The sequence below is a fragment of the Sylvia atricapilla genome, chromosome 2 (assembly GCF_009819655.1).
Source record: "Sylvia atricapilla isolate bSylAtr1 chromosome 2, bSylAtr1.pri, whole genome shotgun sequence".
Lineage (NCBI taxonomy): Eukaryota > Metazoa > Chordata > Aves > Passeriformes > Sylviidae > Sylvia > Sylvia atricapilla.
The window spans coordinates 82,405,830-82,433,695 of NC_089141.1; the positions used below are offsets into that span (position 1 = coordinate 82,405,830).

Here is a 27,866-nt window from a genome sequence, read left to right on the forward strand (position 1 = left end):
CTGAGCAGCCCAAAGTCTTCTCTCCTCATATCCAGAGGTAAAGTTTTGATGGCACTTTTCCTCCTGTCAACAGAGAATTTAAACTGGGTTGCTTTGGGATTGCTGTGGCCAAGACAGCCACCAATCACCATTTCACTCATGACACACCCTCTCAATTAACAAACTAAAAATTCAAGGATAGCAACTTTCTTCTCAGCAGCCTTAACACCTGCATCAAGAAGTTATCATCTGGGTGTTTTAGGAATCTTCTGGACCTGTTTGTACCAGCTGTGTGGTATTCCTGTGTAACACCTGGCAAGTTGAAGCCCCCCATAAGGATAAGGGTGGTTGATTTAGAGGTGTCCCTTAAAGACTGTAATTATAAATATTCCTTAAAGAATAATTCCTTAAAGAATTATTCCTTAAATAAATAAAATATAATAAAGATGATGAATAAAGAATAATTCATCAGTGTTGCCATCCTGGATGGGTGATGTATATTAGACTCCTCTGAAGACATCTGTTGCCTCAAGTTTGCCTGCTTTTTATTGTTTGCATTTTGTTTTCACACAGCTTCAAGTAAACTACGTATATTTTTAGAATTGTTTAAATTCTTCTCCTCTGGGAGGAGAAAGATGATTGATGGTGATTCACCAACGAGGTCAAAGAGGTGGCTACCTGTGTAGCCAATCTTGGCCTGTCTGTAAAATTGTATATATTTGGAATCAGAAAAATAAAGTAGAAGCTTTCCTGCTTGACCTCCTGCTGGCCTGCCTCGTCCTTTCGTGCTCCTAACAGCAACCACAAGTCTGACCCTCTGTCACAGACGTCCAATTTTATTGCTTGTCCCTTAATCCTTACATTTCAAAGCATTTTTTATCCCTATCTGGATTATGTCAATGTGACTACTTTCTTACATTTTCAGTCTCCTAGGTAAGACAAGAGTAAAGTATTTCCCATCCTGGTGCACTAACATGTAGGCATTTGGGAGGGTTTTTCAAAAGAAACTACTTTTGGTTTGGAAAGTTCATGTATTAAAATTTCTGTGAGTAAATGGAGGAAATTGAGTATTTCTGTATCTTTATATAAATTTTGAGGCATTTCAGAAATTTTGTAGAATATTTTACTTCAAGTGGCTACTATGTCTTGATCCAAGACAGGTCTATGATAAATGACAGGCTAATCAGTTAGGTCACAGTTGCATTTTTATTTTGAAAATGAAGCCCAGAGAATCAAATTCCCAGTTTTATTACAATGCTTCTTACATAATAACAACTAAATGTTGTGTACCTTTGTCTAAATGCCAGCAAATGGTCTCAGTTCTGTTAGCATTTCATTGACATTCAGTCTGAGGCTTCATGTTGGCCAAAGCCAATAATAGTCCCATCTGCCAAGTCTTGCTCTACATTCCTAATTCCTTAGCTGCCAGGGAACAGGAGTCTAAGTATTGTGAGAAACTTGGCTTTTGGTTGATTTGAATTTCAAACTACTAGTTTGAAATTAGTACATCCCCAACGAACTTACCCTGAAGGATGATTATTTGCCTCAGAGCAGTTTCTCCCTTGAGGGATCAGTCAACATTTGCCTCCAGTGTCCTGTCATTGCTTTCCATTAGCAAGTTCACACGTTATTCCCCAGCATCCTTATTCCTTCATGTGTAGTGGCATCACTTTACCGTTCCCAGCCTCTGTTCCTTCCCTGGTGACTGAAGATGCAGAGGAGGCAGAGTCTGATGTCTTCTTTGCATTGGTCTTTAGTTACAAGACCAGCAATGGGCAGAAACTGATGCACAGGAAGGTCCACCTGACTATGAGCTTCTTTACTGCGTGGATGACCTTGCACTGGAACAGATTGTGTGGTGGAGTCTCCCTCATTGGAGATAGCCAGGAAGCCATCAGGACACAGAATCAGTGTCACAGTATTATTAGGGTTGGCAAAGACTTCGGATGTCATCCAGTCCAACACCTCTGCCAAGGCAGGGCCGCCTAGAGCAGGTTACACAGGAAGGCAGCAGTTTGGGTTCCGAATGTCTCTAGAGAGAGACACAATCCTGTGCTCTAGGGTGACCCGGCTTCAGCGGGGAGCCTGGACCAGACGCCCCAGTGTGGCCCCTTCCAACTCTACCCACTCCGCGATTCTGCTGGCCTCCGAGCCACTGCTTACAAACCTTTCTGGTCTGAAACATTTCAGAGCTACTTTATTTTAGAAATCAACAGTACAGTTTGCAGGTGGCCCCTCAACGCCCCAATTTATTGATTTATTTATTTTTAATCTCTTCATGCCGGCCGTGAGGATGCTCCGCTCTCCGTCAGCAGCAGCCGGCTCCGCCCGGGCGCCGGCGCTCCCCCCCCGCTGCGGACAGGATGTCCCTCCTCCCGCCGCTCTCCCGATTGGCAGAGCGCTCCCATGGCCTGCGGGGGGCCGAGCTTTCCCCGGCTCCAGTCGCGGAGGAGCGAGGGAGGGATCGGCGAGCGGCTCCGCCGGCGGAGGGGTGGGGGGTGGGCGGGCGAGGGAAGGAGGGGCGAGGATTACCGGGGCCGAGCATTACCGGGGCCGAGCGGGCGGCGGTGCAGCGAGAGCAGGAGCCGCCGCCGTCGCTGCCGCGGCTGCCCGGTGAGTGTGAGAGCCCCGACAGCCCCGTCGGGCTCGGGGGGAGCGGGGAGGCAGGGGCGGCAGCGCCGTGGAGCGGCGGCGGGGGCAGCGCGGCCTCCGCTCCGCATCCCGGGAGCCCCGCGGGAGGGGGAGGCAGGGCAGGGCAGGGAAGGGAAGGCAGGGCAGGGGAGAGGAGGCAGGGCAGGGGAGGGGAGGCAGGGCAGGGGCGGCAGGGTAGAGGCGGCAGGGCAGCGGCGGCCCCCGCGCCGTGTGCGGCGTTCCCTGCCCGGGCGGGGCCGTGCCGGCGCCCCCCGCCCCGCGCCCCCCGCCCGTCCCCGGGGCGGCCGAGAGCCGCGGCTGGCGGCCGTCAGGGGCGGCGACAGCGGGACGTGAGCGCGGGGGTGGGATGCTCCCGGGAGAGGGGCAGCCCCCGGCCTCGGCCGCCGCCGGGAGGAGGGGGTGCGGGTGACCCTGATAATCGCTTTATGTTGGCCTGCGGCTTGCGTAATCTGCGATCAATTATTTATTTCATGCACCACTTGCGGGGCTGAGGGGCAGCGTTCAGGCCTTTGGTGTGGCTCAGTGCAGCAGAAGGGAGGCTGCCTTCCCACGGGTGTGATAGGGGAGGGATGGGGAGGCTTTTTTCTAGGTTCAGGTTGGTATTCCTAATGCGTGTTCCTCCCCCCCTGCGAATTCAGGGGATGTGAACGAGCGAGCTCCTTCTTCATGATACATTTTTAAAGATCAAGTGGATGCCGTCCTAGCCTGAACAAAAATAACCTTGTGTGGTTTACTTCATGTGCTAGATTGTCTTTTTTAATTTTTTTTTTCCTCCCCTCATTCTGTAGCAGGTTGGCTGCTAAGCCAGCCTGGAGAGAAGGCTGAAGAAGGAAACATGTCTTCTGATTCTTTTTGTCTGTCTGCTCAAGCAAGGTTTGACTCCAAATGGTTGAAGACAGACTTGCAGGTAAGGAATTTAATGGTCATATTGCGTTGTGACCTTTCAGGTGCTGATCAAGGATGCTTTTAGTCCTAAAAGCTGATAAGTAGAAGACTGCAGCTCTTGAGATAGTGTATAGGTTTTCCCCAGTATGCCGATTTATAAGTGGTTTTGAAGAAACATTGTGTTATTTTGAGCTGCAAATAGATCTGCATTTTCAGTCCAGTCCCTTCTGCTTTGAAAAGAGCTGGGCTACATATGTATGTTATCTCTGCTGAGTGCCAAAGCCCATAGCAGAGTATGTGGCATTTCTGCTAGAACTATAAATTCTTATTTAGGCTGTTGCTAAATGTCTTGCCTGCATATGAGCTGGCAGTTTCAATGCACAGGAGAACTGAAGCGAAAGGCGTTGAAAATGTAATTTATAGTTCGAAGAATTCAAATTAGATTTTACTGTAGTAGTTTGCGTTATGGGTAGAGAGTTCCTTTAAATTTTGTCCTTTTTGAAGGGAGTTAATTTTTTGTCAAAGATACAAGGTTGAAATGGAAGTGATCTTCATTGAAATATGCCAGTATTTGGTGAAAGTTTTTTTTTGTCTTGGAAGATTTCATTTAGCAAAGTTGTGTGATCGGAGGAGGATACTAACATGTTTTCTCAATTCAGGTTTTAGGTGTAAGTGGAAAGTGTAGAGAAGTAGAACAGTTTGGGTCAGTTATGTTTGTTTGAGATGAAATGAGTAACTAGGTTAAGTCCTCATCTCTTTGCCTTCCTTTAGCCAGATGTTGTGTATAGATCCCTTACCTTGAAAAACCTTTCCAAGTTTCAACTCAGAGCTGTGAAACTCATTTTGGGATGGGACAGCCAGTGTAATTCTGTTGTTACTGTTAATAATAGTACTGCTGAAAAACTCTTAGAAATTCCATCGTTGTGGCTTTATCCCAGATTACCTGCTGATAGTGTACTACATGCTTGAGTGGAGTTATTCTTATGGTTAGACAAGGGTTTTCCCCCATGCAGTTGTGATTCGAAGGCAGCCTTTCTCCGGTATTTTACATCAGACAAGATAAATTGGAATCAGAAATGACAGGTATAGCCTAAGAGGTTCCATTGTTCAGTAGATTTTGAATGTAAATGCTATGAAATGACAGGGCTTGCTCTTGATTTGGCTAGATTAATTCTATTTTCATCTTTTGTTCCTACCAAAGTAAAAGTTTTAATCTAAAGCCAGATGTTTTCTTAATGTAGTAAATAAAGGTGCTATACAACATTTTGGAATTAACAATTAATAAGCACATTATGAAATATGGAAGTATTTTTATGTTTCCAGAAGGGTGGCTTTTAGATTACAAGTATATTGCTTCAATGGTTATTGAATACAGGAAAATTTATCTGAAAAAGTGGCAACCCTTGTTTATAACACCTGCTGACTATGACATTGCCTTTTTTTTTCTTCTGTATTGTATGGGATGAAAAATGTGACTGTTCATGTCACAAAAAATTTATCAGATTTTTCCTTTTTTGTAGTGCCTTTTTTCTATATCCTTTTTTCCCTATTTATTTAAACTTTTGGTAGGAGGGTTTCAGTTGGCATCTAAAGTTTTAAGGGTTATTTTCAGTTGTGTGGATAAATGCAATGAAATACTTGTGATGTATGAGACTGTAGTTTGGTTAATGTTACAAGAATTCCTTTTAATAATAAAAAATCTTCATTTGCAACACGTTTCTATGAATAAATGCTTTTACTTATATGAGTTCTTTATGAGTAATAGTAAGTTAGACTCTAATTGCAGAGTTCTTTTTTTTTTCCTCTTCCAATCAAGCTGTAGTCAAAATAATGAGAACAATGAAATAAGAGAACAGTAATGATTTGTGATCTGCTGGGCACAAACATCACTTCTCTGGAATCTGAAGACAAGCCAGGTCTCCTGTGTATAATATAATTTTCTTATTAGGTTACCTGTTTTTGGTATTACACGGGTCCTCATCACAGAACTCTTAATTGGATGCGTATATTCAGTATTTTGAAAAATTGAGCATGTGAATCTTGAGTAGCATCTTTTAATGTATTAAATGGCAGATGTGTTTTGTAAAGGAAAGGGATTTTTGGCTCTGGAGAATTTTTCTAGTGCATGAATGGTTATTTTAGCTACTGGTTGACAAGCATGACCTAGCTGTGTGTGGTTATTTTTTTAATAGGTATTAATCCTGTGTCTTAATCCTTTAAGTTCTATGTGAACTGATTATGTAGATTTCTTACTGTGCATGTTTTTACTGGCTCAGCTGTAGAAGAGCCCTATTGGTGTTCAAGAGACTGTCAGCAGGAATTGAAAAGGTGAACACAGTTCTATGAGAGGGTCGAAGGCAGCACACTAAATTTATGTAAATGGATTAGGATAACTACAAATTGTTTGGAATTGGGCCCTGGAACTCTTTGCAGCTACAATTTTAACTTCACAGTGTACAACAGTTCAAGAGTGAGTAGGTGACAGTCCTTGGAGAAACAGAATTATTCTGGGGAATTACCTTAGGAGACATATAGAGACTGATTAGTTTTTAAAATAAATGCTGCTGCTGCAAAATTTGGGATTCATAGCTAGGATTGGAATTAAAATGGTTTCATTCAGTGGCCTAGTAGTCTTTAAAGTACTATTTTTTTACTTTTTTCCTTTTGTCAGAGAGTTTGTTCTTAAGACTTGATAACTGGCAGTTATTGTAGATTAAGCCAATGAATTCTGTCTGAAAAATGATCATATTCTTTTTTTTTGTTTTAGCTCAAGAAGATGTTGCATGAATAATGTAATACACAATATTCTACTACTATTTGCATTAATAAATATTATATCGTGGTATTAATACAATAAGAAAAGAATGACATGTGGATTGTAGCATGGCTTGTGTTTAATCACCTGTGTGCATCACTGTTGCAGCTGGTGTCCAGGCCAAATTTAAATGTTCTTACTCAGTTTTGGGATATTACTGCTGTGAGACAAAAAGCAGTGTGATGTAGCATGTTCCTAAGTGAATTACTGTTCCTAAGTGAATATCAAAGGCATGAGTCCTTTTGTAGTAGCAGTGAGCCTCTGGCCTGTGCGATTACCTGACAGGGTGTGAAATGTGAGTGGAACTGTATCTTCACAATGTTTTTTTGCTTACACTAATTTTTCTGAACAATAGTATTTTAGGAAGCTGAAGTGCTCTACAGAGATCCAAATGCAACCTGTAACTGCTCCATACCTTTTTACAAACTTCGTAATTATTTGTATGATTTGTGGCTGCTAGTGTAATTTTGAAGTATTCAGAAACAATTATTTTACTTTAAAAAAAATCTAAATTTCCTGGTGGGGCAAAACAAGATACTCTATTTTATCTGAAAAACCAAACTGTTACAGCAGCTGAAAACTCAGGGTAGTTCAGCTGAATATGGGAACATGAGTATACAATATGTAGTATGTTCTCCTATGGCATGTCAATAGGATGTGTATAATGTCGCCATTAATAAAATAGTCCTATGAAATTATGAAATAGGTGAATTTTAGTGCAGGCCACTTTTTCATGTGTCATTCTTAATGCAGTCACTCGAAAAGTTAATGTATTATTTCAATTTCTAAGTTACTTTTTAGATTTGAATTAATACATTGAAAACACCTACCTATTGATGACTGTTACTTGTAGAAGCCATCACATTTGTAGCAAACGTTGTGTGTAATGGGAGATTGTGTTTCAATGACTGTTCCTAAGGAAGACATCCTTTCTTATAGAAAGAGAGGATTTGAATTGTTTACTTAAACCTGGGTACTCAGTTTGTGGAGTCAAACTGTGCTTAAAATAATTCTGATTAAATAGATGTACTGTACAACTAAATTACAATCTTATGCAGAGACCTTTAATTAGTGATGGATGAATAACTAAAAACTAGGATTGCTGTGAGCTAATGGGATGCATGTGTGTGTTCAAATGGAGTTTAATTAGGCTACTTATTCTGGATCCTGTGGAGAGCTGTTGTGCTTAATAGCAGGAGTTAGAAGGAAAAACTTTCATTTTCCTGTAGTGTGGAGAAAAACTTTAGGCAACAGTCAAGGTGCAAGAGCTGTCTGCAAGAGGAATATGAGGCATTTTCATCAGTCCTCACTGAGTTCATGGTTGACAGACTATTTCTGTCATTATCTTTTGCCACAGAGATGAAAATGAGTTTTTTAAAATGAAATAGTGACTTTTAAGAGTTGCATCGGTTGGAAATCTTTTCACCCTTACTTCAAAGTTACATTTGTCATTTTGATTTTCTTGAAAATCTCACTCTTCCAACATTTAGATCAGTGTCTTTACTTGTGAGAAGATTATGTGAAGAAATGATGTCTTGGCTATTAAAAGCAAGAAGTTGGTGAAAGTTGCCTTCTCTATTTTATTGCTTTCATCTTAATCATCGTTTTGGTTTTCTGATCAAAAAAGTGAGGGGCTTTTTTGGAAGTTCTTGCAGCAAACTGCAAATGAGGACTCCTTTGTATTTAAAGGAAGCGAACTTTGCGATAGCAGTTTCTAAAAGTTATTTTAAAAATGAGGGAATGCTGTCTCTCCAAAATAAGTGATTTCCAAATGGAGGGACAAACACTTTATGTGGTGTGATAGGTTAGAGAAATTAGGTTTAACACATTGGTTCAAATATTTGGGCTCGGACAGAGCTATTCTTCAGATGCGTAGTTTCTAGGTTTGAGGGAATTTGCATAATTTTTCTTTGTGTGTGACTATTAACTGGTAACTTTTCCAGCAAGTGGAAGACCAGCATCCTGGGAACGTTTCTAGTTTAACCCCAAATCTGTTGAAGTAATGTGGGGCTGCTGAATTTTTTTGACTTTGCTCTCTGAGCTTTCGAGCCCTGTGTTAGGTCTGGTGATGTTGGATTGAGCTCTGCATAGGTGTGATAAGCAGCTGTGGTTTCAGGGCATGCGTCCTTCAGCAGGGAAGGAAGGAAGCTAGGAGAAAATACTAACACAACAATGAAGAAGGAAACACGAATTGAATGGATTCAGAAAAGCAGAAACAAAAGAGAGACTTAGGAAAGCACTTATTGTTCTGTGGTTTTTTTTCACAACTACCGGGCTGAAAGTGCTTTTTGCTTAAATATTTTTCTAACAAGAAAAGTTTTTTCATGTAGTCTTTAAAATGTGGCCAGTGGCTAATGCAAAAATAATTGAATAGAAGAACAGATTCTTCACTAGCCTTGGCAATTCTGAGGTGCAGATCATTTAAGTAGCTTATATTTTAATTCCGTATTGATGTTCTGTGGTTATGAAGTCAGTTTCTTAAATTTCCAGTGCAATTATATAATCAAGACTCCTACCTGAGTCAATCCTCGTCCTTTTATGTAATTTTATTTTCTTGGCTTCATTTTTCTTGAGTTCAGGTTAACTTTTGTGAAGGCTTCTATGCTTTCTGCAGGGAAGTTTATGAAACGGCATTGAGAACATAATCTAATACACTACATAGATTTTGCTGAACTAAAATAGTTGACTTCTAAACAAAATGAGCTGCTGATTATTCTTAAAATAACTTACTGAAAGCAAAATTGTGGCAGGGCTTTGAGAATTCCCAGGAGCTTACCCAGTTATGGTTACAATATTTAATTTTTTTGAAATGGAAGGAAATGTTAACACTAGTGTGTTATTGTCTGGAGTTGATGGGGACGGACGGGAATTTCACTGTTGGAACCCCCCTGTTGGAGGTTGGCAGCAGCATATGTCAGTAACCAAACTAGATACCCCTTCAACTTAATCAGATGTTGTACCAGACAGAATAAATTACAGTTCTACTGCAGGGATAAGATTAGCAAAAGATTAGACTGGAGGCAGCCCAGTTTATAGTAGAAGTTCACTTTAAAGTCTCATTAGGCCCCTGCGTTTTTCGTTTGGGATAAGTGAGCAAGGCTGTGCTTTAGGTCTGCGTCGAGAGTATGGATTTGTTGAGATACATGGCTTTCAAATGCAGGGATCAAGACATAGTCTGGGGATGAGAAAGTGTGACAAATCATGGAAGAGGCTTGGGGCTCTGAAGGTGAGATGCGTAGGAGATAGAGGTTGAGAAGAGGTCAGTAGATGTCATGGGAAAGGACAAGGGAGATTTTTAGCATAGGGAGTGAGTAGGAGGATTAAGAACATGGGCCAAAGTTGCAAGGCAGTGGATAGTAGTAATGGAATATAGAGCTGCTGTTGTCCTGGTCTTTGGAAGGAAGCATGTAAGTGATGGGGCGAGGGGGAGATTTACAGAGAGTACATTGCTGGTGCTCTTCTCAGTTGCAAAAGTTCAGTGAAAGCTTCATTACTCTTGTTTACTGAATTTAAGTTCATCCTTTAAGCATTTGCAAATGAAGTTACTAAATTATTAGAGGGAAAGATGTTCATATGAATCAAGCAATCTAGTGAGAGAGACTTTACAAAACACAAGTAGCTGCTCTTGTGTTTGGAACTCCACTATGTCAGGAGGAATGAAGACATCAAGTCTGTTTTTCTCTCTTGCACTGTACCACCAATTGCCTTGAGAAAATTCTTCAAATAATTTAGTGGGAGAAGTTGTTTTTTTTCTTCTTTTTTCTTGTCCCTTTTTTTTTTTTTTTTTTTTTGAGAACAGAAAGCAGAGGAATCTTTTCAGATTTGTTTTGAACAAAGTTTTAGTTCTCTAGTTTGAGCACTGAGATGTGTTGATAGACTCTTTATGAATGACTGAATGTGAGAGGTATTGGTGGGAGCAAAGGAAGAAAGGCATAAAATACTGTAGGAAGAAAAAAGTGCAGGACTGGGCAGTTAAAGCAGACCTTTCTACTACACCAGATGAGTGTTACCTTCAGCTGCAAGTTTCACAGGGTCACAAATGTTTGCTATTGGAAGGGACCTCTGGAGGTCATCTGGTCCAACTCCCCTGTTCAAGAGCCACCTAGAGTCCAGTGCCCAGGCCTACATTTGCGTGTCTTCTGAATATCTCCAAGAAACGGGAATCTACAACCTCCCTGGGCACCTTGTGCCAGTGCTTGGTCACTCTCTCACAGAGAAAATGTGTTTCTTGGTGGTCAGAGGGAAGCTCCTGTGTTTCAGTTTACACTCACTCCCTCTGATCCTGTCACTGGGTACCACTGAGCAAAGTGTGGATCCATCTATCTTTATACCTTCCCTTCAGATTTAATATAGATATATAGATATCTGTAGATTTGCTTTCCTCCCAAGCCCTTTCTCTCTGCCTTTCCTCACAAAAAGGGTGTTCCTGTCCCTTAATAATTTTTATGCTTTTTGCTGGCCTCTCTCTTTTTTGTCCATGTCTCTTACACTCAGCCCAGCACTGGACCTGTACTGATACCTGAGGCTGTTTCTCCCCAGCTGTAGGACTTTGCACTTCTTGTTTAGCTTCATGAGGTTTCTGTCAACCCATTTCTCCAGCTTGTCAGCACGGCCCTCTTTTGTTGTGATTATGTAATTTTGAGATCATGAAAATAAAATTGCTTAAATAATTTATCACTTAAAAACTCAGACTTTTCTTTCACTTTTGGCTAATATATATAGCAAATGCAAGATATCTGCTGGATGCTGAGTAGATTAATAGTCATTTTGTTACAACTGAAGTTAAGTTGCCCTCTGTTAGGACAGATGAATTGGTTGTAAATACTGTTTCTTAATTATCCATTCAGTTGGTTTCTTTAATTACTGCTGTAAAGTCGGTCCAGTGTTTCTTTACTTCCAAACTTGTCTCCTTTTTCCCTTCCCCCAACACAGCTACTACTGACAAGAAGTTAACTACAACATGAGTAGTAGGAAAAATTGTTTATCTGAAGGCTGCTGATGGTATTTGGAGAAGGAGATGGAACTCTGTGACGTGTAGTCTTGGTGGTTCCTCTATCTTTTTGCAACATACCAAGAAAATTACTTTGATAAGACTTTGAACCAAACCCAAGGCCGAAGAAATTTTGTTTACTTTTTCAGTTTTTAGTTGCATGAAAGAGTAGAGTGAACTTTGTGCCATGTAAAAGGATTAGAGGTTGAAGTGGAGAAAACAGTTCCTGATTCTGCTTTATATGACTGCTTTCAAAAGTAATAAGTAAGTTTTCTGAAAAAGAACAGTGCTACATTATGAAGAATCTGGCATTCAAAGCCTGGAGACATTTAGATTCTGTGGGCTGTGGGAATAATTTTCCATACCGAGGTGTTCTGAGAGTGTAACGTAAAATGTGTGAATGTAAAGAAATGTGTGAAAAGACAGTTTATTAGAGAAAGATCTTTAATTTGTGCAAACTGTAATTTATTATGCAACCCATCTGGAGAGTTGCCCCACTTGCAGTTTTCAAGCTTGTAATTTAGCATAGGTTAGCATTTAACAGGTGAAAGTTAAAAAAAATCTATCACCACTGTATGAACCAAAATCTGTGAAACAGCTGTTTTGCTATTTTATACAAGAAAGAGACTATGAAAAGTAAATTCCCTAGGTGCCCCGCTAAAGTGTATGACCACATCTAAAGAAGGAAAAAGTGAACAGCACTTATTGTTGAAATATTCATAGACTGGGAACAATCAAGAAAAACAGTTAATGGCAAATGATTTTTTTCATTGTTGAAATCCAACTTCAGATTATTCAAATTTTTAAAAAATGAACCCAAATGTAAAGCGCATAGGGAAACACAAGTATTTCCAAAAGCACTTCGGGCTGTTTATCACTGAAGAATAGGGACTGTACCTTTCAGTGTAGCATGGTCAGAGTTTGATTCTGGTTCTGTACAATTGATAAATCACAGATAAGATGAATAATGTCTAGCTCACACTGTATGATTCTGCCCCTCATCAGGCAATAGTAAGTGACAGACGTGTACAATGTGTCAACTCATATTTTATGCTGAAAGAAGAATTACTGAAATCATTAATACGTGTTGGAGTGGATTTCCAAAGTATGCAATATGAAGTCAAGGAATTACTATGGTCATTTAGTGTGTTACAGTGATGTGAAAACGTGCAACTTGTCTTTTAATTGGTGTTAACTGAGATGAGCTGGATAAACAAATGTCTTCCCTGCTGGTGAGTGTGTCTTTTAAAACCAGTAATCTTTAATCATTACATTGTATTTTATTTGGAGCTATTTCCTCCAGACCAGTGGACTTCTCTATAGTGGTAAATATTTTATGGCAGTTGTTATAAGCCACAATTGTATTACTTCTCAGCTAAAACACTTTGGATTTGAATGCTAGTTACGTAACACAAAGATGCTTCTGAATAAGCCTTCAGCAGGGGGTGGGTTTTTAAAATTTTTTTGTTTGTTTTTGTGTTGGTGAGGTGTGTGTGTTGTTTTTTTTTTTTTTTTTTTTTTTTAATGAGGTCCACTCCACCACTTTGGTATGCAGAAAGTATTTTGTTTTTTGATTTCATGTCCTGCCCTCCTCCCTTATGCTGTACGGTTGTGAATTACAGCCTGGTTATTATAGAATTCACTTGGGATGTAGCTACCTGTTTTGCAGCGTTTTATAAAGCAAAAAACAACATCCATAAGAGAGGAGTTATCCTGGTCATTAGGATTCTCCAAGGGAGATCCAAATTCCTAAATCATTAGGAGACTTGTGTTACAGCCAGTGCTTTTGTGAGTGGTTCCAGCTAGCAGAGTCTATGTTCTGGTGCCAGTATTTGTCCTCTTGAACACAAAGTGTATTGGGAACTGACCTGGGCTGGGGCAGCCCTTTGCTCTTCCTCTGGGTGCAGCTGATTTTAGGCTTGATCCGTTCCATAATCTGGCTCTTCATGGAAGAGGAGGCATTGTAGCAGTTGGAAAGAAGAGGCAGGGTTGTGAGAGATGCTTTGCACAGCGGGACCAGATTGAACTGGCTGAATTCATTTACAAATCTGTGCCTTGATGTCATCATTCTGGTTAAGATGCCCAGCTCTTCAGTTGCTGGTTGGCGAGGGGACTGTGTGCTTTTCTGTCTTGAGATTTTATGCAGCTTGACTTTGTTTGAATAGCTTTTCCTGAAGAGAAAAAGGACACCCCACACCCTCTCCCTGCCCCCCAGCCCCCAACTGATGTCATCTTTCATGGATGGATAGTTCTGAGGTGACCAAACCCATGCTTTTGATGAGCATTTGTCTCCAAAAAAAAGTTCCGTTTGCTGGACTTGAACCTATCTAAAATTTATCATTTTGCACTTTTAACCTGAAAGTAGCATAGCTAGATGGTCAGAGGTTCTGAAGATTATTAATCCTTGTCAGTCCTTGTCACACACACACACAGAGAATCATTTCCAATGAGATGGTATGTGTATTTTCTTTCTTCTGGGATGATGTATAAAACCAGATGTGTTTTAAGTGTTAGCTTGATTTGCCTTGAGAGAAAAGTGTATGTAATTATATATAATGTATTTTTTTAACAGCTTGCTTTTACACGAGATGGACTATGTGGCTTGTGGAATGAAATGGTAAAAGATGGAGAGATTGTATATCCTGGAACAGAATTAATACAGAGTGGTGAACTACCTCCAAGAAAAGGTATAAATTTTAAATTTACCTTCGATTTGTTAATTTTTTTCTTTCATTGTGATGATGAAAATGGACTTCAGCTTCCATACTGTCAAAAAACTTTTGTTTTTCATTTATATGATTTGCAGGTGTTCATGTTTTGAATTAAGAAATCACTTTCAATTGTATTTAAAAGTGTACGGAAATGGAATGTCCAAGCCTCCAAATGAAGGCTTAAATGTGTTCCAGCCTTGTGAAATTTAACTTCATAACTAGGCATGTTATTATGAGAGAGGCTTGGCAGTGTCTTTTTGCTTGGTATGCTTGCTGTGTTTACAGCTGAAGCCTTTGTTTAAAGGAAGTGGACTGAGGAATGGGATAAAGCTGATACTGCTATTTCTAATTTTGTTTACCATCTTCAGAAAGTAACTGAAAGGTCAGCTTAAAAACTGTTCACAATCTGCCTGAGAATGTAGTGCATGTGTTTTTTGGTTTTGTTTTTTGGTTTTTTTCAGGTTTTCCAGTGTACTTGAGAGCAGTTCTAACACTGCACATACTGCAAATGGCTGAGTAATATATCTGTTTAGAGAGATTACTTTGGTGGGGGTAGATTTTGTTTTGTAATGGGCAATACTGGAATGGGGTGATTCTGCTCTTGCCTTTTTTTCATCTCCACCACAAAAGAGGTGCTCTTTTGACTCCTTACTGAACAGAGAATCAAACTAGTCAAGAAGGAAAATATTTGTTTCCTAATCTGGCTGAAATGGACTCACCAAATGGTCAGATAAGTTTTGTCAGTAATTTGTAAGATTCTTAGATAAATGGGTAGAAATACTGCCTTCAGTAACAGTGAACTATTATTTTAGCATCTGTTACTTCCTGAACTGTACTGTGTGATAGACATGATATTTCAAACCAATAATGCTCAATTACTCCTGTAGACAATTTTTTTATACCTATAGTATGCCTCCTTTAAAAATAGGAGGAGTGGATGCGTTTTTGACTAGAGGAGGTAATTTCTCCAGGAAGTAAGATACAATAAAAAATTTGTGAGAGAAGAATGAATTATACATTTACTTATCAAGAGCATAAGCTTTGTAGGTTATTAGTGGCTGCATGCTGTAGCAAAAATCAGGTTATGCTCCTAATTGTTTCAGAGTTAGAAAACTTTTGTCATCTCTATGCTTCTGGCCCTATAGAATATTATTGTTGACACTGGGTGAAAATACAGCTGATCTTACCAGAAATGCTACTGCAATGCTTTTGAGAAATGAGTGGAGGTAGTGTAATATTTGGATTGGCTACTTCCATGTATATTAATAGAAGGCATTTTAAAGTTGATGCAATAAAGGGAAGGATTGCCTCCTAAAGGAATTGTAGGAAATGCTTTCCTGTTCACTGACAGCTGATGGTAGAGGTGGTGTGGTTGTCATGTTATAACCATTCAACACACTGCGCTTTCATGTTGGAGAAGGATAACAGACATCTGTGATACTGAAGAGTATAATAAAGTAAATACCTGTTTTGCAAATGAAATTGATGAATTGATCTTTTTGTGCTGGATACTTACACATTGTTTTTAGAGTTGTACTAGTCTTTGACAGAGGAGTGTTCTTCCAATATCTTTATAGCTAAGTAGCTGTAGAGAATTGAGGTTTTTAGTTAGTTACGGTGCTGTAGTGCTTTTAGTAATTCTGAGAAAGCTTATAGAAAGATGTCATAGTATAATTGTTTTTAATTTTTAGGGTAATCCTTGAAATATCAGCTAGGAAAATGCAATCTGTCACTTCTGATGCAAAATATAGACGGCAGTATAAAGTAAAAATCTAGAAGTGCTAAGTCAATCATCAGTGATTTCATGTTTGTCCACACTTAGGACACTTGTTCTGAACAATGATGAGAATTTTTTTTTTTTTTTTAATGCTGGATGTATGTATGTGCCTGTCTTAGAAGGTTCAAAAAGTGAAGGTTTAAAGTATAAAGTGTTAAAGACTGTAGAATACCGTTATTTAAAAATAGAGTTTCTGACACTTAACTGTATAAATAAGGGGTTTATATTACTCCAGAATATCCAAGCTGTGATGAGGCTTTTAAAAGTTTTCTCATATGCTTGGAGGGGTTGACTGCCACTTGTTGTTCCCAGTACTGTATTGTGGTGGGTTGACCTTAGCCAGGTGCCCACCCTTTGAGCTCCTTCCTTGCTGCCCCTCCTCAATAGGACAGAGGGAGAAAATAAAATTGAAAAACTCGGGGGTTGAGATAAAGCTGGGGAGATTGCTTAACAGTTACTGTCATGAGCAAAATAGTCTTGGGGAAAATTCATTTGGTTTATTTTAGTGCCAGTTAAGATACCTGGCCATACCTGTTCCTTTCCACAGCTGGAGGGTGTACGTTCTTCTACATATTTCTTGAAACACTGCAGTAGCTTAGAAATTTAAATAAGAGTTAAGAGCCTGAAAAAGCTGTTAGGATTAATGTATGAACTGTGTTTCAGCAAAGCTAGCCTTCATAAATGATATTGTGTTGGCCTATAGGATTCTTAAATACAGTTATCTTGCTTACCAGACTTGAGTTTTGAGGAAAAAAAAGCTAGTCAAGGCTGGTTTTGGTCACTGTCAAATCAGGTTGTCTGTTTGATTCTGTTAGGCAGTAGTGAGTCATGGAACCAGAAAAATTGGTGGTCAGTTTGCACCTCTGAACTTGCATCTCAAACTGAGTTTAATGAAATTAAAATCTGAATTATTTAGCTCTGTTTAGTTGATACTAAACTAGTTGCTTAGTTTTTTGCGTAAATGATCACAAATATAACTCAAGAAGAGAGGGAAAAGTACATACAAATGATCATACAAATAATGAGATTTATATAAAACCAAGTGGTTTTATATGGAAAGCAATACAGATTAATGTCAATATTCAGAGTTTGATGCTAAATTGAGTAACCTGGAGATGAAGAAGAGAGGTTGCTCTGTGTAGTCACTTTTATTCAGTATTTTTTAAGAAGTTTTGATTTAAGCCCATCCCCTATAAGTCTGTTTTTTCCTGCTATATCTCTCTGTTGAGGCTAACTGGACTGTTCAGAAGAAGCACTTCATTCTGTCAGTGGATATTGGCAGTAGCAGTGGACTGGAAGAACATGCTATTGATAGCAAAAAACATTCCTTTTCTCTCTTGGAAGAATATAGAAGTAGTGCATTGTTTTTCTCCTGTTAGCAAGAAGGTTTGGTTAGGAATAAGGTCTTTGTTTTGAATTCATGGCACTACAAGACAAACATGTTTGATAAATGTGTACAACAGAATGTTGTTTGTATGTTTCCAAGTATCATCTGAGGACACAGCTGTGACAGTAGTGATGTCCAAATACAGGTGCACTTATAGCATTGCGTCTATTTCAAAGACAATCAGGCTGCCCTCTGGAAATTTGGATTAGATTAATACCTTGTATATGGGAAGCTATGTTCTGAAAATAATAAAAAGTGTTAAATAATAGTATTCTTACTAAATTTTCAGGTTAAAGAACTGTTACTGTTAAATTATAAGACATACCAGTCTCTTTAAGACACACAGGTCTCATTTGTGGATTGCTATTTCTTATTTATTTTTGATTCCTCAAACTTCATAGGTGGAAAATTCTGTTTCATTTAGCTGTTTTAAGTTCCAGGATAAAAATATGAAATCATCAGCTTTGTACCTGTGTCCTGCCTTTGGTAAACACTGGGCTTCCTCTTCTGTTCCCGCTTTCCTGAAAGTTGGACCTTTCTCAGCCTGGTGCCTCTGAATGCACAAACCTCATTTAGTGTTGCACCTGCAAGCAGGTTAATTGAAGTCCAAATGCCACAAGCAATTCCAGAGAGGCTGGCAGAAACAAAATATTTATGACAAGAATAACAGTATGTGGGAATTGGTTGTGGTGGCTGCTGTTCAGATCATGTTATAAATCAAACTGTAGTAGCATGTGGGGATGTAGACTGGCTCCTGCTTTGAGTCTCCTTTTTTGTGTGAGGGAGAACTTGTTAAAAGTGAGAAGTGCAACTTTTCTCTTCTGCTTCCCCTGACCCAGCTGTGGGCTGTACCCAGTGGCTCAAGAGTTCAGTGCTCAGCTGTGGATTATCATTCTCTCCGCAGGATAGGGAAGTCTGCAGTCGCTCTGTTGGACAGTTTGACTTCAGAAGTGTGTAATGCTCTACTGGAAATTTAAAAAAAAAAACCTTTTTTTTTAAAAAAAGCAGTATACCAGGGAAGAAAATAAACTTTATTTCTGATTAGCGTTAGGAGATCAGAATCTTACCCTCTAACCTAGAAGGTTGTATAAATACGGTTTGCAAATGGTAAGGCATGTATCTTTCCCTCACAAATAACTATCAATTTTGTGTAGGTAGGTATATATATGTGTGTGTGTGTAAAAAATGAAGGATTTTTGAAAATATATTGCAGTTGAAATATTTCCTGAATCTGAGACTACCAAATACTGGTTTAGGGTGATTGTAAGTCATAGCCCTTGTCTAGAGCACACTATGTGACTTGTTGCCCTGTCAATGGCAACATCTGTAGGGAAACTGTTGCAGGCTTTCTCTCTCTATGGAGGGATTTGAGTTCATTGGCATTTCAGCGCAGCATAAGGCCATACTAGAACAGGTGGTGGAGGCAACTATGCAGCGTCAGGTTTTTTCTTCATTGATTATGAAATCTAAGTTCCATTTTTAGTGCTTCCTTTTTATCTTCCGTTTATACAAGATTAGGCTGTGGCTGTGCTAGGTAGTGCACACATGGTGAGCTCCTGTGCTTTGATTTGGGTGCTAATTTCTATTTGAAAATGGTTACTTCCTTGCTTAGTTTTGACTGCTGGCTGTGTATACTTGCCTCAGTGTAGAGGTCTAAGGCTGTAAAATGAAACGTAATAAAGATAAAGGTCTTTCAGGGGGATGTTTGGCATTTGTTTCCCTCACCACAATATTCACGAGATTAAGTTAAATCATGCTGATACACTGCATTGTATCTTTGCATACACTGTTTTGAAAACTGTCTTACTACTTCTTACTTTGGTCTGTTCTGGCTTTGCTCAAGAAAATTCTCCTCCCTGCCCCTCTTTCTGGAAAATCTTTTGGTCTTTCTTTTCAAAAATCTTTCGTGAAGCATAACAGAACTTCTGATGTCTATGTTACTGCTTTCAGTCTCGACTGATAACAGCTTTGTCTCTTACGTGGCAAGTGATTTTTTGCAAGTTTAGTCAATTGTTTTTATGGAACAATTTGACATGGTCTTTTGACGTGATTTTTAGCTCATTTCCTTCCCACTTTTTCTCCCACTGCTCCTCTTCTTGGTTCATACAGACAATTAAAAAAAGTCCTCCTCTGGATTTACATGCCAGGGTTGTTTTTATTCCATACAATACTTGAGTTCCCACCTGGATTGGGATCTCCTCTATTTGCAGTGAGGAGTTTGATAAAATGACTGAGTTTGTAGCCCTTGGCTGTTGTCATCCTTTGCCAAGGATCTGTTAAAAAGTGTAACAAGTTCTCCCACAGCTGCCTGCAAAACAGTGTCTTGGCACAGCACCTTTCTGCCCACTAACTAATATTCCAGACCCTGCAAAATGTGTCTCTAGACGTGTGGGTGAGTGGAAAAATAGTGAGATTGTGGTGTTACTGTTGAAGTGTTCTGGACCACTGGGGCTGAACAGGGTCCTTGGTCTACAATGGGTTCTCTGCTTTTAGAGTTATTTGCTTGTGCCTTTGAAAAGAAACAGCTGGATTGAATTGCATTTTGGAATTGTTACCAAACTGGTGACTCACAGGCTGTTCCTCAGTGTCTGAGGGACACAGTCAGGTTTTCTGTTTGCCACTTGCAAGAGATATATCCAAATTTCATTTTCCTGTTCTCAAGTGACTTTGCTGTCTCTTTCTTGGCCCACAATCTCAGCTCCATCATAGATACTGCAGTTATGCCTCCTCTCCTTTTTTTCCTGCCCTTCAGTTTTCATCTTAACACCTCCCGAGCACTAGTGTCAGTTATAGGTTAGGAAACATTGATTAAATTTAAAATTTGTGTAATTGAGGCTCCCCCAAAAAGCTTTATTTTGGGAGGTGTTACCAGTTAAAACTTAACAAAGAGGCAATCACAGATCCAGTTCCATCAAGATTAAGCATTAATTTTCTGTTAGGCCAAATGGAAAGAATGGTTGAATGTTTTTGTACATTGTGATAGGTGTGTTTTGGACATTCTGAGGTCATGAGAGTCTTTGATCTCACTCTCTGAGTGAACCAGGCTGCAGTCAGATGTTCTGTGTCTGGCTACTGATGTAAACTTGCTTATTATTTTCTTCTGATTTAAGCTGGTACAAATGGCTTTCTTTTTTTTTTTTTTTTTTTTTGTTTTTTTTTTTTTTTTTTTTTTTTTGTTTTTTTTGTAGGGTATATGCAGTGAAAAAAAGAGAAAATACTAGAGCTTGTCTGTCATGTTGTGACTGGGACATTTAGGGAGGGGAGTCTCTGGACTAGATTGGCAGATAGGAATGAAGGATTGGTCAGTTCTAGGTGCCAGCTAAAAAAGGCTGGACCTGAACTCTTCATGGACAAATTTCAAATGCTGAACTTGAGAAATTTTGAGTGGTATGGTTTGAAAAGGTCAGGGTGAGGAGAGTAGTTGGCCATGTGTCCCTCAACTGCAAGGCAATTTTATGCTTTGAACTGACTGGAGGTATGGATATGGAAATCCATAGTCCCAATATGAATAAAGAGAAACTTCCAGCTGTCTAGTTCTCCTGTGTTTAGAAAATTGAGACTTTCAGGTAGCCTTTAATTACAGAGATAAGTGACTAATATCTGTGTTCTGGCTTTGTGAAAGTAGTCTCAAAAGGATTGAGCAGGCTGTTGTGTTGCTTGGGCAGAAAATTGTGGTATTACTTTTATTACTTGCTAGTAATTACTAAGGTACTAGATGTTTTACAGATGTTGACATACTGCATAAAATTAGTGTAAATGACAATATATAGCGCTACTTGATTTTGCAATTAAGGACATTGCTGCCTTTTCTTACTCTGTTGGAAATGGAATATAAAACCTGTAGGCAAATCTGTGGACAGCTGGGACAAGGAATTCTGCCAACTTGTATATTCTAGAACATGTGATTTTATTGCAAGGGTTGTGGGTAAAAGGGCCTTGCCTTCAGCCACCAGCCTCAGCTGAAGGGAAGTCCCAAAGAGAGAGGGAGAAAGAACAGGAGGGTGAGAGCTGAGAGAGAAGGGAGCGAGAGATCAAGGTGGCAGGGGGAAGAGAGTAGGAGAGCGAGAATAGGGGGAAGAGGAAGGGTAAGAGTTAAGAGGAGAGGTAAGAGTTAAGAGGTAAGAGAGTTAAGAGAGTGAGGTCTTTGTTACAATACATCTCCTTTTGTGATGAATATTCTAATTTATAGTGACCAACCACTACAAGACACAAAATTCGATAGAATTTACATACAGCCTATAAGAACTACTACATTACCATACTGTGTTATATTTTAAACTCTAAAAACTACTCTTTAGAATTCTGTTTTGCTACATTGACCTTTGGATCCTTTAGCCAGCAGAAAGGTATTGTTCAGTCAAAAGAGATTCTCCTTCAGCTAGGCTAGGCTGTTGTTTTCAGGTTATATAGTAACTAAGACTCAGTATCCTACAACTCAAAGTAAGCTTTCATTTCTATTTCGATTATAGGTTTCATATTTTCAGAATCTTTGCTAAGTAATCATATTTATAAGGTTTCCCTGATTCATCTTCCCCAACAAAAACCAAGTAAATACTACAGCAATATGGATAGTTGGGAGCACAGTCTGACTTCAAGTGCTTCCTTTGCAGTACTGTGTATTGCAAATCCTTTGCAATTCTTACCTGATGGAATCTATATTAAATGTTTGTCATTCTGAGTGGGTTAGAGAGGTGATTTCTGGATTGTATGGTCACCATCTTACGAAATGTAACATGAGACCCAGCACCTGTGACAGTTAACATGGTAAAATACTACTTCCCCCACACTGTGTTCTCTTAATGATAGACAATATTTCTGTAAGCTTGTGGGCTGGGGATTTTACCTTTACATTTCTAACCCAGATCTGAATTCCAGCCTCAATTGAAGGTAGCTTAACTGGTCTTTTTTTTTCCCTTCCTTTCTGTTTTCTTTAGATGACAGCACTGATTGCCAAACTGCATCAAAGAAAGAAGAGCAAAACGACAAAGAAAAGAAAGATGAAGAAGAGACTCCACTACCCACTTATAGGGCCAAATCGATTGTCGAGAGTTGGGTGTGGGGTAAACAGCCAGGTATTACATCTGTTTTAGTCATTGTCACTAACACTGTGTATTCTATAGTGATCCCTACTTTTGTAGCATCAGGAAGTATTTGTATCAAATGTACTTGCTGCCCTATGTATCTGTTAGGTTAATGAAATAAATGGAATAAGTGGCTAACTGTGATTGAAATTAAACATTTGCTGTAATTAATTTCAGGTTTAATTAGACTCTTGACTTGAAGAGTCAGTTTGCCCCTTTCAAGCTGCTTGAGGAATGATAGACTGGCTTGGAATAAATGAAGTTATCCAGTGAAAAGTTCCAGTGTCTTCAAAATATTTCTTTTTAGTTGCAGACATTATAAAGAAATCACTTAGTTTCTGAAGGCTGAATTTTCTGCAGGCAATAATGGTTTAATAGGTGATTTTTCTCTTTGCTTTCATGGTCTGGTAGATAGGTTTATGTGAGTCATGGGAGGAAGGTTGAAATGGTTAGTCCAGTTAACTCTTTGTCCTGACCTTTGCTGACAGTAATTGCACCTGTGGTGGCAGTGGAAAAGCAGTTTGTGTGTTCACATCTTCATGTAGGGTTCTATAAAATACTGTTTTTGATACTGAAGCCAGTTGAAGTTCTTGGCTGGTTGTTACTGTAGAGCAGCAGTTCATTGTCTAAAATTGTCCATGTTTAAAGATAGCAGATTAGAAGATGCCTCAGTTAGTAGTTTATTTTACAATTCCTGGTACATGATGTTGCCTGATTCAGATGTTGTCATGTACAAACTTCAGAGACATCTGTTGTGCCACTTGTCCTTTCCCCTCACCCAGAAGCACTTGAAGATCCCTGGGAAGAGTATTATCTGTTCAGTGCCAGAATCTGCATCTGTGTAGCTGTGTTTGCTAGGGGAGATACTTGTTTCTGTTGAGCCACAGGTCAGCTGCCAGTCTGCTGGCCTCTGCTCTGTGCCAGCCTGCTTGCTCCCTTTCCTTAAGGACAGGGGGACAGATGGATGTGCTGTCACTCTGGTAGTGGGACAGAATCTTGCAGTGTATCAGGAATGATAAGAATTGCCACTACAGTGGAAGAGGGAGCAAGAATTGAATGTGTTGGAGAGATGTGAGCTGAAGGTCACATTATTTATGTCTTAAGTTCTTATTAAATGTGTGCTGCTGAAAAGTAAAATAAAACTATTTTACAGAATGGTAACCTGCATGTCAAAAAGCTTACCAAATTTCTTCCAGCTGACCAAAGTGCTTGGGAAAAGACTTGGTCTTTCTTTAAGCTCACTCTTGAATTATTTTCTTAAAAAATTGAAAAAAATAGTTTTTCAGAATAAAAAGGATGTATGTGTTTTTGGAGTTTTCAGAAAGAAATTACTTTGTCTTGTAGTTACTTTTAGTGCTTACATATAGTTTAGTGCTTACATATGGTTATGATGGTTTATTGCCACATGTATGGATTCTTCTTCTAGAAATCACGTGTGAAGACTTGATAATTTTTCAGAAATAAATATTCCTTGGTCTCTGTTACCATTTGTGCTTGAAGTTTGTATCACCTAGCTGTGACAAAAGTCCTTAAACAGTACTATGAACACACTTGCGGTTTATTTATGCAATAAATATATTTATTGTGTAAATAAACTGCATGTTTGGCATTTCTTCATGATTGTAGGTTACCTTGTTAATTTTTGTTTTGCATTTGCCAGAAATATAGCTTAACAGCTGCCTTTTGAGTCATCCTAGATTTTGTAGCTTGGTAATTTTGAAAAAACTATATAGCATCACATCCATTTTGATACTTTCTATTAATGTTTGATAAAATGAGAACTGTTTTACGCATTTCTTCTGTTACTCTTCAAAAAATACTTCTAAACATTTCCTTGTCAAAACCAGGAAGGAACCTTTAAAAAGGAGAATCGTTTCTTAAATACATCATTGCTGATCAAGTAAGAATTGAAGACTTACTTTGTCTTCATTTGTGGCTTATATTCCTTTGCAAGTAAGGTAGAATTTGGAAATGGAGATTTGAAGTTATGTTACAAAAAGAACTGAAGAGGCATTTAAAAGCAGTGCTTCAGGTCAATACACTGAAGTGTTTCTACTGAGTTTAGTGATTTACAGCCTTACATTATGAAAATAGTAACTAGATATTAGACACTGTATGATTTAGAAGTGCTGTAATACAATCTTATTTTGCCAAGTGTGGAGGATCTTGGTGTTGAACTTCAACTAATCTAGGTCAGTGGGCCTTGTGACACCCCTCCCCCATGAGGGCTAAGGGATTGTGAGAGCACAGAGGAAAAACTGCTCATTAAATGTGTTGAGAAACAGCACTTCATGTGCCCCTCAACTCCGTGCTTGTTCTGTCATCCTGGCACAAGTTCAGAGAAACAAAATGCTTTCTGCAGGTCTCATTTATGCTGATATCACTGTGCTGTCAGAACAGGGCAAAGACATCACAAGGTTTTTTTTTTCTTCCTTTTTTTTTTCTTTTTTGTAATGGTCTTACTGTTCCAAGTACTGTAAAAATACATAAGATAATAATAAATACATGTGCGTAAGTCATTATTTGACTTAAAGATGTATTTTTTTTTTTTTTGCGTCTTAGTGGTCTTCCATTTCATACTCAGCCCTTTTGTGATACCACTGTTAAACTATTCATTTTTTACATGAATGCTCCCTTAAAATATCTTCTGCTTATTGTATTCATGCCAGATTGAGTACATTCATAAAGCTGTTCCTCTGATTCTTCCTTAAAATTCTGCTTTACTACCTTCATCAGTTTTCTGAAGATACCTAGTTTTAACATTTACATCATCTGAGGTCTAGGTGTTGAGCCTTAGGTGTGGGGGGGGGGAAAAAGAGGAAACCCTTTGAAGTGGTAGTTCAAAGCCTACAGAAAATAAAGCAATATTTCACCTTCTTGGCCTTCTTTTTCTTAGTCATAATGTGCTTAAAGTTGGCTATATTGAATCAAACTTTTTTCAGACAGTGGCACATCTTATTTTTCTGATATTGTTAGTACAGTATCACCAAGTTTGCACCAAGAAATGCTTTATAGGCACTACTGAAGAGGTGAGGTTAAAATTGACCATGTGACTTCAGTGATCTTGTTAAGATACTTGTTATTACCCAAGTGCACTTGTACTCTTGCATTTGTGTTGTAAGAGAAGGAGATAGGCAGAATTTCCATCCTGTAAGGGACTTGCAGAGTATGTTGAAATCTAAATTTACACTGTGTACAGAAGTAATTAAAAAGTAGTCATGGCACTGAAAATACCCTTCTTTTAGCCTTCTTTATTGAGATATCTTTGGCTTTTATCGAATTTCTTGATTCATACTTTCAAGTTTGGATTTAGAAATGCTGAGTCAAATGATGAAATTTGACCTCTGTTTTACATTTCTCAGAGCTCCTTCATCCCCGTATTTTCCTTAACATTTTGCCTTTGCATCGTCATCCCATCCTGTTCCCTCTACCTCAGCTTGAAACCACTTGTCCAGCTCCAAATATCTGTTTTGTTGCTGTTGGCACCCTTAAAGGAGTGTTAGTGTGAGGTTTTATACACAGACAAGAATTTAAATTCTTGCTGTTTTACTCTGTGCATGAGTATTAGAACATCAAGTTAAACAAGTTGAGATGTTGATGGTCTAAAACTTTCAAAATTATAGAATCATAGAATATGCTGAGTTGGAAGAGACCCATGAGGATCATCGAGTCCAGCTCTGGTCAGGAGGGCCGCAGGGGTCACACCACGTGCCTGACAGCATTGTTGAAATTCTTCTTGAACTCTCTCAGGTTTGGTGCTGTGATCACTGCCCTGGGGAGCCTGTTCAGTGCCCAACCACCCTCTGGGTGAAAAACATTTTCCTGATACCCAACCTAAACCTGCCCTGTCTTGGCCTTATGCCATATCCTTGAGTCCTGTCACTGGTCACAAGAGTGAAGGATGGATACTTGCCCTTCGCTTCCCCTCAAAAAGATGTTGAAGAGGTGCCCCTTCACTCTCCTGCAGGCTGAACAAACCAAGTGTTCTCAGCTGCTTCTCATAAGGCTTCCCCTCCAGATCCTTCACTGTCCTGCACCCAGCCACAAAATGAGAGGCATTCTGAATGCACATGCAGCTGATCAATATTTCTCCTGCTGAATACTAATAAGGTGAAGTCTGATGTTGTTCATCTTTTGAACAGGGAGCAGAAAGCTAAAAGCTAAATACCCTTTAGGCATTATATTCTTTGTTGGTATAAAATAACATTGGAAACCTATTTTGGTTTTGTTTCTGAAGGAAATAATGTGTATGTGAAGGCATTTGTGTCCTTCCCCTTAACTTTTCAATTTGCTTATTCTAGAGGTTTGAAGGGTCATTAAGAGCCTGTTAAGCCAAGCCAACTGCATCCTTTATCTCTTCTTTGTCTGGTATAATAGTGTGTAGTGGAAGAGGAAAGAGAAGACAGAATATGAAATTCTAGGAAATTAGAGCACATTAGTTCTGCTGGTGACAGGAATGTGTACTCATTGTAACAGTAGATTCATGCCAAATTCTGCTTGAAATGTGTTTCCACATCCGAAATGTCCGCACTGTAACATCTGTTTGCTGTTACTGAAGTTTGTGAGTCAACCTTGTTTCAGTCCGATATCAGCGTTTTTTAGGTGCCTAATTTATCTGTGAGAAGTGTGTGGTTTTCCCTAAAAGAGCTGATGAAGTGAGTTAAGGAACAATGAAGCACGTTAATTTATTTCTTTGTGCTGCTAAAACAGGAGCAAATTACCTCTGGACATACTACCTATTTCAGGTTAGTGTTCTGACTTGTGGCTGAGATGATTTAAGAACCTGCTGTCTTCACCTGATTGTTTTTATCCTGTTCTGCTCAAATATCTCAATAGCACCACTTCTTAGTGCTGTTCTGTCAAATAGGCTGGGTTAAACAATTCCAGGGTTTTTCCTTCTAATGCAAGGAACTTTGGGCAGAAGGAATTAAGAAGTGAAGATGTGCAGTTGTGTTCTTTGCTAAAGAGGAGGGAGAGATGTGATAAATTTTAACAGAACAGGGTAAAACCCTTACCTGTCTCTACTGCAGCCAGGAACATACCTGACTGTAGCTGCCAGGTAACAAGTATTCTGCTGATGGTGGTTTGAGAATTTAAACTGGTGTGGTATGACTCCAACTCTTACAGTGCACGTGCAGATTAGGTAAATAAAGTGTCTCCACCCTTCACTGAATAACTGGCAAAACATAGCATTGCAAAGGATGGTCAGCATCAAGGGCTAGTGACATATGAACAGTTTTGTTTAAAGAGTTCCCTGTAACCTTCTCAGATGAAATTTGAATCGTTACTATTAATAAGCTATTCTCTCATTAGACTGTTCAGTTCATCAGTAACAAGTGTTGCTCAGATTTGAAGGGTTATTGAAATGAGTTTGACTGTGTTGATTCCCAGATGTATTTAAATATTTTGAAAGATTAACTAAATTTTTTGTAAAAATAAGTTTACTTGCAGTGTAAGAGAAGATTTAAAGTGAGGAAGTATATAAATATATCTCACTTTAAAATAGTGTTACTTTTAATAAAACAAGATAGTCCTTGGTTCAGTTTTTAGATGTCTGAGTTATAAGGATACTATTACCTGTTCCAGCCT

At 39.1% G+C, this 27,866-nt stretch overlaps 1 protein-coding gene across 5 annotated transcripts in view; it reads left to right on the forward strand.

Annotated features, from left to right (window-relative positions):
- Positions 1–2,436: 2,436 nt before the first annotated feature.
- HERC2 (HECT and RLD domain containing E3 ubiquitin protein ligase 2) overlaps positions 2,437–27,866 on the forward strand; it is a 103,268-nt gene continuing 77,838 nt past the window's right edge. For 2 of the 5 annotated variants that reach the window (XM_066313576.1, XM_066313578.1), the window contains exons 1-4: positions 2,438–2,592; positions 3,420–3,538; positions 13,894–14,008; positions 22,131–22,268. In XM_066313576.1, coding sequence (XP_066169673.1) covers positions 3,467–3,538; positions 13,894–14,008; positions 22,131–22,268 — 325 coding nt within the window. In that variant the 5' untranslated portion in view covers positions 2,438–2,592; positions 3,420–3,466. Of the gene's footprint in view, positions 2,597–3,419; positions 3,539–13,893; positions 14,009–22,130; positions 22,269–27,866 lie in introns of all 5 variants that reach the window. The other 3 variants (XR_010742975.1, XM_066313577.1, XM_066313579.1) reach the window with 3 other exon arrangements.